Source organism: Labrus bergylta, chromosome 16 (genome assembly GCF_963930695.1).
Source record: "Labrus bergylta chromosome 16, fLabBer1.1, whole genome shotgun sequence".
In the NCBI taxonomy this organism is placed as follows: domain Eukaryota; kingdom Metazoa; phylum Chordata; class Actinopteri; order Labriformes; family Labridae; genus Labrus; species Labrus bergylta.
In genome coordinates this window covers 9,972,830-9,992,706 of record NC_089210.1, presented here as the reverse complement: position 1 = coordinate 9,992,706, position 19,877 = coordinate 9,972,830, and the positions used below count along the sequence as shown (strand labels likewise).

Genomic DNA, 19,877 nt, shown 5'->3' with positions numbered 1-19,877 from the left:
GCGGTTGTTTTTCTTCAGCTTTACATATCAAAACATGATCAAGTGTATCACAGATAAAGATGTTTGCTGTGTCTGAATCACAGATCGCTCCACAGATTTAAAGTTACATTACATTTCATCATCACTAACACACTCATTTGACTGCAAAAGTGACTCAACAAAGTGAGAGGGGCGGACTACATTAAGATGCTATCTGCTGCTACAATCATAAATCACACCACCAGCTTTGTACAATGGCAAATAAATGCAGGCGGTGTTCTGATTTCACCTCCGTCTCCTTCTGCATTTCAAGTGATTCACTCCAACTCAACATGAGAGAGAAGAGAGAAGATCAACTGAGGTGAATCAGAAAGTTCATCTCTGCCTGCATGAGTGTTAATATGAGATAAAAAAAAAAACCAACAACTAGCAATACTTCTCTATTGTTGCACGGTGTGAGTTAATGAACAGGCTTATTTTTGAAGACCTCTCCTCACTTTCATGATTGCTCTACTTCAGCACCATCTTCAATTTGTTCCAATTTTAGTCAAATTCAGGAGCATACATGTCAGGTTTGATCTTTACAGACTGTCTAAAGAGACTGACCAAGCCCGCCTTTACAAGGTTGATATTTTTCATATGCACTTACACAACTGCTAACTAAAAATGAACATTTGTGATAAATATTGGATGGATAGCTTTTAACTTTGGGGCAAAGGATGAATCATACTGACCTAAGTGATATTTCTATAAATATCTGCCATCATCAAGTAAAAAAAAAAGAGAATCTGTCCTACACATGGTTTATGACCAAATATTGGCAAAGCTACTTTGTGGCTGTTTTATGCTATCTAGCTTAAGTTAGCATATAAAACAACTATAACTACGGCTTGAACATGTTGTACACAATAGCTGCTAAACTTTAGCATGTAAGTTTGTTACTTTACTGACCATGTTGATGTTTACATGTCAGCATGTTAACGCTAACAGTTTATGCTAATTAGCCTCTACTACAATAACTATTAGCAAATTAAAATAGTACATTTATTATACAACCAATTCTTTTAAATCTTGATTTAATTATTTGTAAAATACTTTGTTCAGCCCACTTTGTTTTAAATATGCTTGAGGAATACAATTTGAGTTTTAGCTCAAAGATCTGCTGTGCTTGCTGTAAAGCTTTTAGCGACACTGAACTCTTTTAACCGTCAACACATGACCATGTGGCCATGTCGCATGAGGTTGTCAATCAAGATACAAAAGCTCACCTTATATTGTATTAGTCTATTACATACCTAATCAATTGTGTCAACTGCACACAAACCAGGAATGACAAACTCTTGTGTTTGGATATGCCCGTCAGCACATGGGATTTAGGTTGTCATGGAAATGTTGTGGTGATTGGGACACACATTGTAATTCTTTAACTTTGGCATTTGAATAATCTGTCACATTTTGAGTGTCAAAGTATACATAAACCTCAACTGAATTCACAAACGTAGACCTCAACAGAGATACTGTCATACGATTCTAAGCTAGGACATTTTATTTGAACTCTTTGTACACAATATTATCATACCCATAATTCTTAGCTATACAAACTTAACCTATGCAGCCAAAAGACTAATTAATTTACAACTGAGACTCAAAGTTAAACTCTTCTACTCAGAAGAAGGAAAGGAGCTGTGCTTCAAGAGGAATGCTTGTGTCACTTGTGATGCTGCAGCTGAGAGTCACAAATACCAGCATGAATTAAATTTCTGGATTCTGCTTCAGTATTAAAAAGCTTACTGCTGCTTCCATTAGTTTTAACCAACATAAGAAAGTGTTTGGTGCACTTAGAGAATAAGCAGTGTTAAAGTTCTGTGAAGCAAAATCTAGAATTTGCAGCTAATGCAAGAACATCACACTAATAAAAGAATCAAAGGAGCAAGGTCTTTCCACTTCCAGTCTGCACTCAGATTAACCTGTTGTGGAACAAACCGTCCTTCTGTTCCTTTCAGGCGCTTCTCAGAGTGCTTTTAACCATCGCCTCGCTTTGATTTAATAACAGCAGACACAAAGAGCGCAGATGCATGGCAAGATTTTAGCACTGCACTCAAATGCTTGTCGCGCTTTATACGCCTTTTTGCCACATAAAAAGAAAGTTTAGATCCAAGATGATGGATGGCACACTGACTGAGAAACAGAGAACAGAACGAGATGAGATACAAGCCAAGTGAACAAAAGTAAGAGATTAAAAGCTTCTGTGTAACACTCTTCTCTCTCATTTTCGGAGAGGTTTCTTGGTTCGACAACTGAATAAGTCTGTGCAAAGCTCCCACATTCTGCACCACTCCTTCAATGATTCGGTTAAAAATAGACACAGTGGGTGAGCATAATGTTACTGGTTGCCTGGGAACTCTGAAATGTCGGGGTTACAAGTTTGCTTTCTGTACATGAGCAAAACTCTGTGATGTTCTTCACAAAAAAAGATGTCTGTGATGTAATAAGAAATGGAACTTGATTGCCATCACACGTCTACAGGCTGTGATGTGTTGAAGGGCTTTGCTCTGCACTGCAAACATTTTGTAGTCCTGCTGATGAAGGAGAACAGGCCTTAGATGCTGACTGTGCGCACAGAGACGACTTTGATCAAGACTGCTTGACTAATTTGACACCAGAGAGGCTGAAAACTTCAGATGACTCTTGAAAAACAGGTCAGTGTGTAGCCAGAGCTGAACTGATTTCAAACCCACCAAGAATGAACATTTTGATATAAGTGTGTTCACAGAAGCAGCATGCATGTACTTGGAGCTTTAGACAGTAACACATGAAAGGAAAAGCCTGTATCATTGACCCCTAGAGTGAGTGGTCTGCTATACTCTTTTAAGGGGGTTGGTAGGGGGAAAGCCATGGATTGGGTCCACTTGGCCCTCTTAGAGAGAGGGGTCACCTGCCACAGTCATGTGACAAGCAGACTCTGCATGCCTCGGGTCAGTTCACTCTGTGATCTGGTAAAGGTCTGAAAATATTTAATATCAGACAAATTCTTGTAGAAAATCATGGAAGATGAGGAATTGGGGAGTTTCGGGAGCACTGAGTACCAAAATAGTGGCAACATGACAGACTGTAAGTATTACTCTCTCTTTTTTGTTCCCTTCCTTCAAGGCACTTCCCTCCAAACTGCACCTGAGTTGAGGGGCTTTTAAAGGACTTCTAATGGGCACCCACTTTCCTCGATGTTTAGTCGTTTTAACCCCATGACATCTCGGGGGGTTCGACGGTAGAACAAGCGTCCTGGTGTTTCCCCCCCGCTGTCCACCACTCAACTCTAAGATGTTTTTCTGTTACCAGGTTGGAACCAGATGAAATCTTTATTGCTCTTTAATATCTCTGGCAAAGATAAATAACAGCCCAAATTCAATCTCTGAACAGCTCAGGTCTATTAGCGTTAGGGTCTATCATTTGGACCTGCAGAGACCTGGACTCTCAAATACCATCATCAAGACAACAACTGAGGTGATACACTGTGGATAAATGGTGTTTACCCCTCCACTAAAGTCAACAGACTTTTTGAAACAAAGCCAGAGTGCATTCAAGGTATTCTGGGCAAATGTGTAAAACCCTCACCTAGACACGTGATGTTGGCTTTTATATCTATTGTAGAGGTACCATCTGTATTTTATTATTAAATATAAGTTAAAACATAAGACACAAATAAAAATAAGCAATGTCAAACATAAGACACTTTTTATTTGTATTTCGGATAGAAGCAGAGAGATCATTTGATATTCACAGAGAAGAAGGCACATTAAGTTGTACTTCTCCATCTCAGCCAGCAAGCATGTCAAAACACTGAAGTACACAGTTATCTTATTTAAAGCACTTATCACTTAAATGAATTTGTACAGACTTAAGCTTAACATTAGACACAAATTGTCCAGACAGCCACAGTAAATTGGAATAACAAGTCCACCATTACTTATGTCACTAAGCAGTTTGGTCAGCCTCACAGTGAGGAGAGCACTGTGTTTCCAGGCAACGGACCATCCGTTTTCACCCACCACTCAAACTTAAATCCTTCTTGATAATATTTCACCCCATGATGCATGCTGTTTTATTCATGTTTGTCCATCATGATAAAGTGAGGAGAAGAATCATGACTGCCCTGCAGCTGCCCAGGCAGAGCCAAGGGCTAATAGAAGCCCAGAGAGCGATTGGTGGCCTCTGGATGATGCACAATGACAAGAAACATGAGAGGAGAGAAGGAAATTGATGTAAAAAAGATTATATGTGGAAAGGGAGATGAGTCCTTGTGCAGTTTTTTCCCATTATGTTTGAACTGCATAAGAACAAAGCACGGAGAAGAACACCCTATGTTCCCCGTTGAGGCTGACTCAGCTCATCTGGGATAATTAAACCACAAAGGGATAAACAAGGGCAATGGAAACCACAACCCACTGGGAGAGGAAGCTATACATGCTGTAGTACAGCCTGTTCAAACAGAAGAGTAACTCAGGACCAAATGGCTGCTGAGGGACCATCTGTCAATTGAAGAACATGGGGAGGATTGATAAGACGCGGGCGTGTCGATGATGGATCTTCTTTAAGTTTGAGCCTAGAGTAAATAATGCCCATCTGCTGGGCTGTTCCAAAATTGCCTCTTTTGAGAGCTCCCCTGTCTGCCTTTCCACTGGTTCAGACGTGAGCCGGCCACTCAATGAGTGTCATTGTGGAAGCACTCAGGTAACAAGCCTTACAATTCTAAATCAGAAGAGCTAACAAGGTCTCCATCACGATCATCAGTATGGAGGGTAATGTTAAGCTGCACTTCTTTATATTAAAGATTATCAAAGAGGCTCTGGTGCCTGAATTGAACGGGTTCTGAATATGCATCACATATCACTGGGAGCTCAAAGTTTTCTAAAGAAAATTTTGATCACAGCTAGTCAAAAACGGGGCGTGCAGTGACAGACAATGTTGTTTCTGAAGAGTCTAATTCAGAGTGAATACAAATGCAGGATAAGTTTAATGTTCGTATTCATCAGTGTAAAAGGAAGCCCATAGCCTATCATTCTTCTCATAGACTATAGCATTGTGTAATACCAGCTAGCTATGGAAAAGCCAAAACCCTGAGATTGACTGACACATACACGTACAGACAAATTAGTATTGAACTTTGACTCGTGGTACACAAGTAAAGTTTTTCTAGTGGTTAAAACAGCAACAGCCATGCCAACCACATTGATTGACATATAAAAAGACAAATCAGTGAGCATGGTATACTGTTTTCGTATTTCAATGGGTTAAAACTGGGACCAGGACTGTTCAAAACTGGACAGGACGATCCTGGTTAAATGTGGACGCATGGTCACCCTACTAATGGTGGCTGATGGGTAATCAAATGCTTTGTCATATAGCCAGATGTCACGCAGGCTTTCTTTTGTCAGTCTTCTTTTTAGTTTGTTTTTAATCAAGACGCAGTAAAATTCTAACACTTGCCTGATACCCTACTTATAAGACTTACAACCTGTTATACGGTAAAGTACATTATATCAGCATCCAAACTTCCAACCTGGACCATGACATAGACGTTTTGCTGTGTGAATATGAGAGATTTGGCCGACTTCAATACTTTGAAAATGACACAACCAATAGAAAAGTAAAGAAATGGGTTTGAAATAAAATCAATATCAGTGAGTATTCCCCCTGATACACATTCATAATATTAAAGAAGATATTCAGAGCTGTTCAAATGTAATATATATCACCTCACACATTCAGGAGCTTAATTTGATTTTAGACCTAATAAGACTTTCTGGGTGTGAAGTCTGTCCCGAGAGTGATTCCATCAGGAGGACGTGTAAGTATTTCTGCATTAATTACAGCTCATTTACCAAAGAAAAAAGAAATATGTGGCCTGAGGGCTGAGCAGGGGACATATTTGGGGGAATAGATGTTTTTAAATGCTTTATTTGATTATCATACTGTCAAAATTCACTTTGAGGCCATTTGATTCATGCATTGATTCAGGGGTTTTTTCTTTCATTAAATGCAAATCAACCCAAGATAGAAAAATACGGAAAAAAGACACAACATACTGGGACTTGAAAAAAAGCTGTTCCAGCCTGTGTAAAATGTCTTGTTTCTTGTTCAATGGAACAATATAGTATAATATAGTAAGTGATGGAGGCAAAGCATAACGAAGCTAGCTTAATGAAGATTATATTTTTCAGTTTTACAATTGAATGTCTGTCTCTTAAAAATAAATGTCCCTGTGGATGATTTCATCTTACTGCATTGCTGTAGGTACACTATCACAATGAATCATGTTTATGACATAAAGATATATTATACAATATTTACTGTATTAGTCAACAGTGTTGATCAGAGTAATGTGATTAAAGGTCATGGCTGGCCTTGGGGGATTTCTAAATTTCCAAGGGAAGTATTATTCTTCAAATAAAGAAGAATGAAGAGCTATCTGATGAGCTCAAGATTTTAGAATGTTTTGTTTCTTACCCTTCTCTTGTCTTGAGTCTAGTACTGACACACTAAACACAAACACGTTAAGCACTTTTGAAAGTCAAACAAGGCAATGTCTGCTCAAAGGATCAGTCACCTGATCAATGATCTCATGACTTAAATCTCATGCTGAACACACAACCTCGTAACTTGCATTTGAATGCAGCATGATGTGTTTAAAGCTCACCTGTGTCCCCCCACACAGGCAGGTACTCGTCCTGCTGGATGTCCAGCATGATCTCTAGGCCGTTGCCCGTTCCTCCTTTCATGGTTGTGCGGAGCGTCTTCCCCTCCTCTGCAGCGTTAAACATGTAGCACTTTCCGTACCTGGTGAAGACCTGAGAGGACACACAGATAGAGAGAACGGACTGGTCAGTGATGACTTGTAAAACACACACACACACACACACATTAACTAGAAGGAGAGCACTGCAGTAGTAAACCAGTTAATTGCAAATCAGCAGATTCAATTTAAAGGAATCCTTAAGCCACGAGTGTGAAATTAGAAAAGGTTAGACATTATGTTTGAGATGTGGTGAAAGAGTTTGCCAGTGTGGAAAAAAAAATTAAACCTGTATTTATATGGCACTTTACAAAAGTAGGAAAATTCCCCTGACAGAAGACAAAATCAGCATTTTAAATAGAAATAGATATAAGAACAGTTTAAGTCAAACAGGTGTAATAGTAATGAGGACATAAACTACAGTTAAAAAAATAATACAAGAAAATAAAGACAATGAAAAAAGTATGTTTAAAAAAAGAGATATAAATACGAGAGACAGGATAGCAACACATTTTCATGGATATTACCAATAATGTTTCTTTTTTATATTCATTTTAGGATCCAAATGATCTGTCAGTGCTGCAGCAACTCCCATCATGCAGTTGGTTTGAGAGAATGAAGTTACCATGGGGGAACAAATTTCATTTGAACTGAATTACTCAGGAAAATGTCGTCATTTGAACATTAGGAGGTATGGTCTTAATTAATAGGAGGTACACACACACACACACACACACACACACACACACACACACACACACACGTGAAGTGTGTCTTGCTAAAGAACAGGTTTGTCAACAAAAACAAGCAACTGAAGAGTCACTCTCCTCTCACATAATGCAGCTTTCTTTCTGCAAGAACCTTGAGCATCTATCTGTACAAAGCTCTTAGAGGAGAAGGTCAAGCTCATACGTAGCTTCAGCAAAAAAAAAAAGCTAAAAAAACTGCCGCAAATTACCACAAACATTTAAAAGCAAAAAGCAATGTGCCATTACAGACAGAACTTCTTCATTCAGTTCACAAAACAAGAACACAATCCTATAAGAGGGAAATATTTATTCCTACACTAATGTCCCTCTGTGTCAGCAAAACCTAACTGATTTAAAGCAATTATGAATAATAGATGACCTAAAATGGTGTTGTGTATCACAAGCAAACATGAGATGAGATGAGATTCAACTTTATTGTCATTACACATATACAAGTATAGAGTAACGAAATGAGGTTTGGCATCTCACCAGAAGTGCAAATAAGCAGAAAGTGCAAGAGTCTGTGCTATGTACAGTAATTGAGTGCAAGAGTCTGTGCTATGTACAGTAATTGAGTGCAAGAGTCTGTGCTATGTACAGTAATTCTGTGCTATGTACAGTAATTGCAAAATTTACAGATGTAGACAAAAAAGTGAATTATTAGGTAAATCTGGATGGCTGGATTAATGGGATGCAATAAATATAAATAAATGCTATAAATAAGTAATGCTACAAAAAAAGTGTGTTCTTAGGATTATAATATACAGATTAAGATGCAGTGAGCATGCTATACTAATAATATACAGATTAAGGTGCAGTGAGCATGCTATACTAATAATATACAGATTAAGATGCAGTGAGCATGTTATACTAATAATATACAGATTAAGATGCAGTGAGCATTCTATACTAATAATATACAGATTAAGATGCAGTGAGCATGTTATACTAGTTTACAGATAATATAAGAATATGGACATAATATGAACATACTATAATACAATAATACAGATGGATGAGAGATGTGTGTGTGTGACCAGGAGGAGTGGTGGGGGGATGAAGGGTGTGAGGTGATATGGAGGGGAAAGGGGGGTCAGCAGGGTGCGGAGAGAGAGAGGGAGAGAGAGAGAGAGACAGAGTTCAGAGTTCGGGGGGTAGAGTTCAGTAGAGAAACAGCTCTGGGGAAAAAGCTGTTCCTCAGTCTGCTGGTTCTGGTCCGGAGGCTTCTGAAGCGCCTGCCGGAGGGCAGGAGGGTAAACAGTCTGTGGGCAGGGTGGGAGGAGTCTTTAAGGATGCCATGAGCTCGCCGCAGAGAGCGTGTTCTTTGGACATCCTCAATAGCAGGAAGTGGACACCTTGTGATGCGCTGGGCGGTTTTTACCACCCGCTGTAGCGCCTTACGGTCTGCGACAGAGCAGTTTCCGTACCAGACTGAGACACTGCTGGTCAGGATGCTCTCGATCACACAGCGGTAGAAGTTCATCAGTACAGCTGAAGACAGGTGGTGTCTCTTCAGTGTCCTCAGGAAAAAGAGGCGTTGATGAGCCTTCTTAACCAGACTGGAGGTGTTAGTGGACCAGGAGAGGTCCTCTGTGATGTGGGTCCCCAGGAACTTGAAGCTGGAGACACGTTCAACAGCCATCCCGTTGATGTGAATGGGGTTGTGCGTGCTTCCTCTTTCTCTCCTGAAGTCCACGATGATCTCCTTCGTCTTGCTGGTGTTGAGGAGCAGGTTGTTGTCAGCACACCAGGCGGCCAGATGCTGTACCTCCTCCCTGTAGGCTGTGTCATCGTTGGTGATGAGGCCAATCACCGCCGTATCGTCCGCAAACTTGATGATTGTGTTGGATCCATGTACAGGTCTGCAGTCGTGGGTGAAGAGGGAGTAGAGGAATGGGCTCAGCACACAGCCCTGTGGTACGCCTGTGTTGAGTGTGATGGTGGTGGAGCAGGTGTGTCCTGACCTAACATACTGGGGTCTGTTGGTCAGAAAGTCCATTATCCAGTGACGGAGGGACATGTAAAAGAGACGTAGTTTTGGTCTCAACAACAATAGTGAATAGAACAACCATGGAAGGAGAAATAAACGGAGTAACAAACCTAGAACAGTGATACCCTCTGGATCCATGTCTCCTGGATTCAATCAATAAATATGTTTTTACATGTTCTCACATGCTGTGGAAGTAAAATAAAGAGCAAGAAAATACTATGTCTGAATAATATTGAGATGGTTTGATGGGTCACACACAGCAACCCCGTAGAAAAAGGGTTTGAAACTAATAAGGAACACATTAAGCAGTTGACTCCTTACAGTAAACAAACCATTGTCTTTTAATTTAAGGTGTGTTGTGGAACAGTCAAAATGACATATTTACAATGCAAACGAAGACCTTCCTTTTTAGTCTGGTTTCTCAAAATGTAAAATTGGGAGGTCTGCACACAGAGTGGACACCTGCTCAAGCTTATCAATATTCACTGGAGTAAAAATGCACATCATCACATGCCTATATCAAGATCCAGTCAGAGGTTCCAGAATGACTTTTGACTAACTCTCATGGACCACGCAGCATTCCTGCTACACATTATCAGAACTTAGAAACTTTGATTTTTCTTAAAGCCTTTAACATTATGCAAAAAGAATACAGCAGAGCATGGAAAAGAAAGCTAAGAGCATTTCACATGTTATCCAGAAGGTCTGCCTATTAAGGTAATAACATGTAATTGTAATCAATAGAGTGCTTTCTCCAGCTTGTTTCCTTGCGACCAACTCTAGAATCAAGCAACTATCCTGTTGAGCCAATAATGACAACTCTCTCGTATTCGAAATAGAAGAGCTGATTCTTCCATCCCACACTTTTCACACAGCAGCAGACCGGTTGGAGGCAGCTGTTGGTTTGTTGAGTAGATGGAGAGAGAAAGGTTGATTGTGGTGATTATAATTACGTATGTGTTAATGAGGATCAAGAGGCACTCAGCCAACACAATAGGAATTGGGCCTCTAAAATTACTGTTATTTGTTTTTGACTTGATTCTACTGCCTTCAAATGGTCTGAGGTTAATGATGAGGGTTAAAAAAAAATTCTGATTCAAGACACAAAATCTTTGTTTTCAAAAGCAGCACTGATTTACTGCTGATGTTCAATACTGCCGAAAACACAGAAAATTTAGAAGGCAAAGTGAGCCCCAAATAGCGGATTTACGCCCACACTGGATGGGATGGGTTTTCATTTCGTGCTCCTCCTCCTTTATTGACATCTACCCCTTTCATGGATGGTATGCAGACATGATTGATCGACTGGCTAATGCCATGCTGCAAGAGGTGGTGCAGATCAGGAGAATATGAAGCACCGCATTGCAGGTTCATTCACCTTTGCTAAACAGAGGTACTCCCGACAGATATGAATCTGCACGGAATAAATGACACGCTCAGAATTGCCAGAGTGTAGTGAAGAGGATGACGAATAAATATTCATGGTGCCCTCAGTCCTTGTTTCCAGGTACAAGACGTGGCCGAGTTTCCTTTCTTTTTTTCTTATTCCACACTCAGAGTTGAGTAAGGAGACACCCATTGAGGTCCAACAAATCGCTGGTGTATCACGGATTTCACATGTCTGAAAATATAACCACAACTCTACTCTTAGAACCCAGCTTCATTAGCGGAAAACTCTATGTTGACAAGGATCACACAACCTTAACTTTGATTAAATGAAAGCTAATGATGCCTCAGATTAAATTCATTAACGCAATTTTCCTAACACGCTGGAGATGAAATGTTCCATGTAACTCTTGCTGGTTATTTGGTTTGAAACTAAAACTAAAACCAACATAAATCAACATCTATTTTCCCTTCTGTTATATATTTTTGTGTGTGATAAAAGCCCAGCATGGCCTGAATGGCCCTCCCCTGATAGCTTTCCCCCTGTCTTTTCTAAGAAATTGGCTCCCAAGGGTCTACTGTCAACATCTCTCTCGCACTTGGCTTTCTTATGGAGAAAAATAGCTTTCAGGGGAGACATGCTCGCCCCCTCTTTCACTGCTTTTGTCAGGACTGATGATGTTTGACAGACAGGACGGGGGCCGAGTCAAAATCCCATTAGACCTCACGACAACACAAAGGCTGCTCTTTGGCCACTGGATGACAAAGACGACCTTGACATCAGGGTTCTGTTATTTTAAAAATCCTCATGGCTGACCCAGTCCCTGTCTCTCCTCTCACTCTCTCTCTCTCTCTCTCTCTCTCACTTCCCTCTCGATCTGCCATCTCAGGTTAAGCTGTCAGATGGGAGACTGTAATGAGTTCTCAAACCTGTCCAGAAATGTAGAATAGTGCAGGAAACACAGCGTTCTGAAAAATGTGTAAAGGTAGAAAGACTTACCAATTTTCATGTCACAGGTAAATTGCTCCAGGAAAAGGCGAATAGATAATATTGACAATGACTGTCTCTGTAAGGAAGTTTCTTCAAGTTGTCAATGAAGAGGAGAGTTGCCTGTTAAAACAATTCCATGATAACCTCGCTTGGAAGACCATCGATCAATCTCAGCGCAGAACAGTCCTATACAGATTTCAATCTCTGTTTTAATCATGTGGTGTCCACACAATATAATTTGGCTTCCCTTCCATTTTTTAAAAGTGCCTGATCGATATTTTCATGTCAAAAACTACAGAGAGGAAAAAACATGGCTGACTTAACTTTGCTTAGCCTCTAAAAAGAATTAAAAAGTTTGAATTCATGTTGAGACTACTTTGTGAAACCCCTGTCTCCTCACGTTGTTGCTATTAACTGTTGAACACTGCGCTGTGTAAATGTCAGGCAAGTCAAACACAATTGTTGGGAATATCGCATCGACACCCCTATCAAAGACAGAGGTGTGAGAGCCGACCTGCGAGCGAGGGCTGCCACAGCATCTCTGCTGCCAATTAAAACGCCTTTTGACCGACAAAACACGTCTCATTAGCATTCGCAGCAGCGAGTGTGAATGTCTGGAAGCACAGAGCTGCAAACATGCCATGACCTCGCCTGTTCGCCGTGGAGTGCCTCCCACAGAGGAGAAGTCAAAAATGATATGGCCATTAGCGTATATTCCTGTCATGATGAAAGGTCAGTTGTTAGCATCAACCACCCACAAATCAGCTTTTTTAAGTTGCTTCGGGGGATCTGAAATATATTATGAATGGTGGAAAATAAGCTCATGAAGTTCAACTGTTTTAATATATCTATGCCTGGAGAAGTCACTAGGCGGTTGTTGTTGGCTTTTATAGACCCCGACCATACTGAATTCATCTGGCTTTCTTGCATACAATCCTATTCTGTTATCACTGTTTTGCAACTGGCCGTCTGATATGATGCCAGAAAGACCTCTGGCAGCTTATTGCCCCAGAAAGGGGATGCTATCTATCTTCCCTTTAGTTGGGCTGCCATCCCCACCAGACACTTATTTATCTCCTTCTGCCACTGTAGCACCAAGCCATCAAAATACCCCAGAGATCCCCACCACTTTTCTAATTCCCTCTTTAAAAGTTACTGACACAGCAAAGCTATATCTTTGTTTCTACCGTATCTGCACTTTACCATATTTGCCTCTGTTCTAATGTATTTTGCTTTTTATGCGTTGATACAGTGGGTGGAGAACATTCTGTCAAAATCAATAAACCAAAAGACTAGAAGACTGCATTGCATTTTTAATAAAATGCCCTGTCTGAGAATGGAAGTAGCTTCCTGAAAAAGCCTGTTCATAAGCTGCATGCTGACTGAGTCATTTCTTTATGTGCATTGGGTTGTTCATGCACCATTACAAAAAGAGCATTCCTTTACATTCGATTTCCTGAGATGAGTATTCATATTTTGCTGGATGACACTTCCCTGTCACCCTCTTGTGTTTTCCCATTACAGTATAAGCAGGTAATAAGAAACTTCTATTGCTCATCCCATTTACTCTGCTCGCAGGCAGAGACGTAAAGTGAAAAGCACCGGCGCGCAAATTGAAATGTTCAAGAAAACAGTCAGCCAACCTGTTTTGCCAGTTGTCATGACGCGCTGCCAAGTTTCAAGGTTACACTTTCACATTGGCTATCTATTGTGATGTGTCGTTGTTGTTGTGTTACAAATCAATATCCATTACGGGAGAATTTAGCAGGCTTTTTATGATCAAAACGAAGCAGAAACGGAGCATCAAGGGGTCGGGATGGTAAAAGGGAAGGAGAGAGGACTTTTATCCTCAAGGCTTAGAGGAGTATAGTTTATATAAAAGGTCTTTGAGTTGCAAGGTGTGCACTTTCTCCACTGCCGAGAAGTGGTTGTACTGCTGTGGGGATAAATAATGCAGAGCTGCTGCTGCATTAGCGACAGGGTTGGCACTGAGTATGGGAAATGAGGCATTTGAGCATGCACACACACACTCATCCATACACACACAGCTGACTCACTCATCATTATGGCTTTAACACACCACTCCTTTATCTGCACACCAAGCTACCATCCCATCCAACCTAAACATTCCCACTTCCCTGAACATATTTCATGTCACATTAAATAAATTCTGCAAATACAAATTCATGTGATGTGCTGGGAGGTTTATGGAACGTATTTATCATCACACCCTAATGTAAGTTTACCATGCCAGTATAATATTTTATTTTACAAGACAACACACACTGCAATAGGACTCAAAGGATTGGAGTCGCTGCTGCCAGAATGGTATTTATGCTCTCCGAGAGGCGGGTGACGGATGAGGATAAAAACTATTAAGAGAGAATGGGAGACAAAAATGAGAGGAGGGAAAGAGGGAGAGTGAGAAACTTATCGGGAATCAAAAGACAAAACACCCCTTTGAGTGGATTAAATCCCTGATGAACTCTGACCAAGAGTGCTGCCTTCAATTTGGATCATGTTTTGAAGAATTCTCAGGCTTAATGAAATAAACTTGAGGATTTTCATAGAGACAGAAGCTTTTAGCTCTCCTTTGAGGACCTATATCGATTATTGCATTGCTTTTCCTCCACTGCATCCTTTCATCTTTTTACCCTTAAAATTTCTTTTTTTTTACTAAAGCAACCTAAAATGATTATCCTCTTAGGTTCCCTGCTTTTTAAGGATCATTTCCTTGTGTTTCAGGCCCCATTATGAGGATAAAGGCAGAGGATTCTTTTCCAAGAGTGCATGAAGCAGAACCCAGGACGATCAGGATCTGACCACAGCCCTGCAGCATAATCCATCATCATATACAGACGTTCCTGGTGGGCATTATGCATAAGGCACTGGCAGTACTATCAGGTTCATATGGTTCTTTTTGCTAAAATGACACGAGAACATTGATAAAAATCTTATATCTGTGCAGAGCAGGAGTTAGGAAGTTACTCTGTGTTAGCATAGAGAGTGGAGGAAATAAAAAGTATGCTTTTCTGGCACTCCAAGTGAAAATATGTCTACTGACACCTCTAAACCTGTGATATTAGCACATGATATATAGTTTCAGGTCAGTGTTGAAGAAGGAAATAACTTTTTAAAATATATACACCAATCAGACTTCTTCTTTCACAGGTCCTGAAATTCCAATCAGGAGTACCCACCCATACTTTTCCGCCCAAAAATTGAAAATCCTCAATATCCATCTATACATCCATTATCTATACCGCTTTTTCTGCTGTCGTTGGGTGAGAGGCGGGGTACACCCTTGGAATGGTCGCCAGTAAGTTAAGTTAAAATCCTCAATATGAACTATGAATCACTCATTGGGATTATTTCTATGCAAGACCACGGAAGGCCTACTTTTTTTTTGGCATAAAAAACTCAGTTGGCAGGTTGTCATGACTTAATAAATGTCACCAGCAGCTGAAACACAGAGGAATAGCAAAAGTGGAGTTTCTGAATTTTCTTCACACTTAAATTATTACATTATTATTTTTTTTTTCATTTCAGACTCTGTTACATTTCTGGAATATCCAATAGCTACAGGTTAATCAAACCTTTTCTCCTGGGCTAGGGGAGCAGAAGTAACTCATTATGGACAAACTGAAACCACAGAGAAGAACTGTTTGACAAAACAAATCTTCTGATGTTGGATTTCTTTGTCTGCTAACAACAACTAAGTATCCTTGAAGATTTTTTTTAGTGTTTGGTTAGTCTTGTTTTACATAATCTTTGAAAGCAAACTCTAAAATGAAAAATCTCAGAAGACTTCAGCTGTTGAGTTACATCTTGTGTTTACCAAGAAGTAGCTCCAAATCCTCACTCCTACTGGAACTGTTTGTGTGTACGACTTAACAAATTTGATGAACACATTAATTTATTCAGTGTTTTGGGAAAATAGTGGTGTAATTTGGACATTGACGTTAATCATTTCATCCTATATTGATAAGAAACCAAACATATATTTTCTCATGAGTTTAACTATTTATTAAAGCCAAAAGTCAAACATAGCTCAGAAATTTGGTAAATGTTAAATGGACTTGGAGGTTGTAAACCATTTTTCTAGTCCTCTGACAATTCAAAGTACATTTTCACCACAGGTCACACCTACCCATTCACACCCATTCACACATTGATGGCAGATGCTGATTTGTAAAGTGTCCATCCGAAGTAACTAATCCCATTCATTCACATTCATACGCTGCTGACGAAGTAGCGGGAGCAATTTAGGGTTAAATGTCCGACATTTGTTTTAAGTATAAAATGTATTCTTTGTATCTACTGATTGTTATCAGGATGCTACAGCATATTTCAAAGGTTTGCCCAATGAGCTCTTATACCTAACTTCAGATGCAGTTCATACATCTCTGTTGTAAACAGAAAAGGTGCATTAAACTAATGATCCTTTAACTTTGTGCCCTGTGCCACTATACTCCTTTTTATTGTTTTTGAGTGAACTCATCAGTGTCCTCAGGGTTCAGACAGCGCCTCAGAGAGACACATCAAATAAAAGTGCTGCATCATCGGGTCAAACATTTCGTTCTTCCTGAATAATAATTGCATTTCTGTCCTACACCTTCGCCCGCCATATCTTCTTGCAGTTGCTGAAAAAAATTAAATATTAAAATGACATGTTCTCTGTCACTCTTCAGCTCTCCTGGCATGTCAGTCATGTCAGTTTGCAAAAGGCGTCCTGATATAGCTGTGCAGTAGCAGCTGTCACCTCAGACTCATCAATCACATCAGACACAATCATTATTTTTAATAAGTCACCTCCTGCTGATGGCCAGTGGGGCTCTATCTTACCTGTCACAGTCTAGATGTCTCTGTTGGCACTGATGCAAAGCTGAGTAATGGACCAGGGGTGCGGGGACCTGTGGCAGTTCCTAATAACCGACAGGAAGCCGACTCATTGGACTGGATTAGACGTCTCGTCTTCTTCACAAAGGTATCTGCAGACAATGTCACCTCAGCGTTGCTGCTAAGAAGTCTTAATGCACTGCCATGATTACAGCCATTGTCATCTGTGGCCTCCTTTCCGGCAGCGCAGAGAGCCTTTAATATTACAGACACATCAAGAGGAACCATGTAGGAGGTGTTTGTCACTCACAATAAATAGCTGCTCATCTCCTTTGTGCGACTTCTCTTCATTTTAGCTCTTATCTTCCACATACACTATTGATATATAAGACCTGGCAACATAGTGGATCTTCCTCTGCCCTGGTGAGATCAATACCAGCAGCAGAGGCTCATTATCCCTTAATATCCAATGATGCTTGCAGAAGAGTTCCCAAATGGAGACCAGAAAATCGAAAACAAAAGACCCATTAACTCATCCGACAGCTGTGGTCACATGGTCTCTGCAATCCCACAGAGACACTTAGTTCAACAAAAAAACATAATTTATATCAAGGGCCAACATTCAGCACCAAAGCTGGAAGTCCAGAGCTCCCTCATTTGAAGGAAAAAGGGGCGCAAGTGGGAGTGCTGGATAGACTTGTAGCATATTTCACTTTCAAACTAAAGTTTGTGTCCAGTCATAGGCCTGGGATAAGCATTTTATTTTAGCTGTGCTAGCAGGGTTCCTCTAAAGGTAGCAATGTCAGCTTATCCACAAGGACGATCATGGTGTAGCCAGAGAAGAAAGAGGAACTGCAAATACGTTTATGATGAACCCTGACTTTTAATCTTGCAACATCACTCTGTAAAACTTTAACTTTTCAAACAATTGATTTAACACTAAATACCTGTCAAGCCAATGACCTTCCCTTCTGCCTCAACTTTACTCCCTGTTCACTGCTAATTAGCTAATATCAAATGGAATATTGCACTGTTCTTCATTAGCACTTTTAAAGTCTTCTGACCACTTAAAGAGCATGGGCTATACACTACAGGGCTGTACTTTATAAAACGTCTGTTCCATCTTTAAAACCAACCATGAGTACTACAGCTTATCATTTAAACAGGTTGTGACTGAAATTAATGTTATATACACAATCCGGTCTCAGACTGGGTGGACTCTAGATTTTAAATCAAGATCGGTCAAGAACACCACTGAAAGGCTATTAAGTTGTGACTGTGTTAAGAAGGTAAACTACCCTTTCTAAAGGAATGAATAACTTCAATTAATTTGAAGTTTGATTTTTATCCCCTGGGTATGGCCACAACTTCGCTCGCTGCACACAAATTATGACTTTCCATTGATATATATGGTCTTGGTCTTGCCCTGCCTTGGCCTTTGTCTTGACTCGGTCTCGATCCCTAAATGTCCTGTTCTTGTTTCGGTCTCCGAGCACTCTGGTCTCGGGTATGTCTTGGTCTCGGTTTGTGTGGTCTGACTACAACACTACCGCAACCTTCAGTTTAAAAGACTCTAGCCTCTACCACTGAGCCGCAGTCGCCCCAACATTCTTACATGCATAACTAATAAAATGTTAAACTTAATATTCATTAAACATCTGAATATAAGAATGGTCATTAGAAGTAGTTAGCATTCTGGCATTGATGTGTAGTTTAACGTAGCGCTTTGCCTGGCTACAGCCTCAAAGATGTAATATTGTGACATCTGACTCAATGAGTATACAAGTCTGTTTCTGACAGCCAGAACACTCACAGAAGGAAGTAGGGCACGTCAGGTATGGATGTGAAAATGTAAACTTCGTTCATCTGTGAGATTTCAGGTGACACATTGAAACTCCTCACAGGAAAAAAGAGGCAGTTTAGCCCCTTTCTATCTTCTACCCTGCGAGTGAAAAAGAGATACAGCAACACATGCGCAGCAATTATGAGTCATAACTTTATAGGAGCTGGAAACATTGTCAAACTTTTCTATGAGAAGCCTCAATGTGAAATAAATAGATTTTTCAAGGTAGTGTTTTTCTTACCAGAAATTGGAAAATGAAACAACACTTGGAGAGTAGTCCTTGATAAGGAAGTTACGCACCCAGAAGGATTTTATTTGCAAACTTGTGTCAGTGATAAACCCTCAGTAACTATGAACTAACTAATGATTTTGGTTTGGTCTCTCTGTAAATAAAAATGGATAAAAAAAAAAAAATGTATTAAACTGACCTGACAGCAGCATTTCATATATTTCAAATCTGCTGTGCAACAGAGCCACTGTTCCATGAAATAACACAGACTGCGATGACATTATCTCCGATCATTGAAACCACTAACATGCAAACGACTAAAGAGTTATTATTAAGTATGTGTTTGGTCAAGGAAAGGACAAACAGAACTTACACATGTGACAAATTAGGTGAGGAATTTTCTTTTTAAACAACAGTTCAGTATTAACGAGCCTTTTTTTTGTATCATTCATCAAATAAACACTTATAAACTTATAAAAAATAAGTTAATCATTTTCAGCGGGTTGGCTGATCACGGTGTCAGGAGTGGGAGGGTTCCCTGGTGTACAGAAGATCATGTCAATGTCTTTTATTAACTTCATCATCAAAAATAAATAACCATCTGCATGCCAACAGCATCAATGTGCAACCAAGCAATTAGCCATTTGCACAAAAATACTTAATCAGCATAAAAATTAACATAAACATGAAGCTGTTTGGTGTCAAGAGGGATTATAACAATACAGCTTTAATAGGTTGGTTTCTGCCCAATTATGATGATAGAAATCCACGGAAATATAAAAGGACTATCTGACAATTAAGGGAATGACTCCATCCCCACATAAAGAAAGCAAGGTTTAATCCCACTATTGAAAAGATTTAAAATAGTACCTCATGCTGCAGAGTCAATCAAAACTTGGTAATGAATACAAACTGCAGATTTTTGCAGCAGCAGCTCAGTCACACTGCCAGCTATGCCCTTGGAAATGAGCTTTCTGAATACACAGCAGACTCACACTTCCGCTACAAAATCCAGGCAACAGTTAATTCATACCTGCTTTGAAGCACACAAACTCGGAATCTCTTTCCAAAAAGGGAACCA

General features: G+C 40.0%; 1 protein-coding gene across 3 annotated transcripts in view; it reads right to left on the bottom strand.

Moving 5' to 3' along the window:
- The window catches only part of asic2 (acid-sensing (proton-gated) ion channel 2), a 309,103-nt gene that overhangs the window by 22,301 nt on the left and 266,925 nt on the right, over positions 1-19,877 (bottom strand). For all 3 annotated transcript variants that reach the window (XM_020632625.3, XM_020632624.3, XM_065964695.1), the window contains one exon: positions 6,674-6,824. In XM_020632625.3, the coding sequence (XP_020488281.2) occupies positions 6,674-6,824 (151 nt within the window). The remainder of the gene's footprint in view (positions 1-6,673; positions 6,825-19,877) is intronic.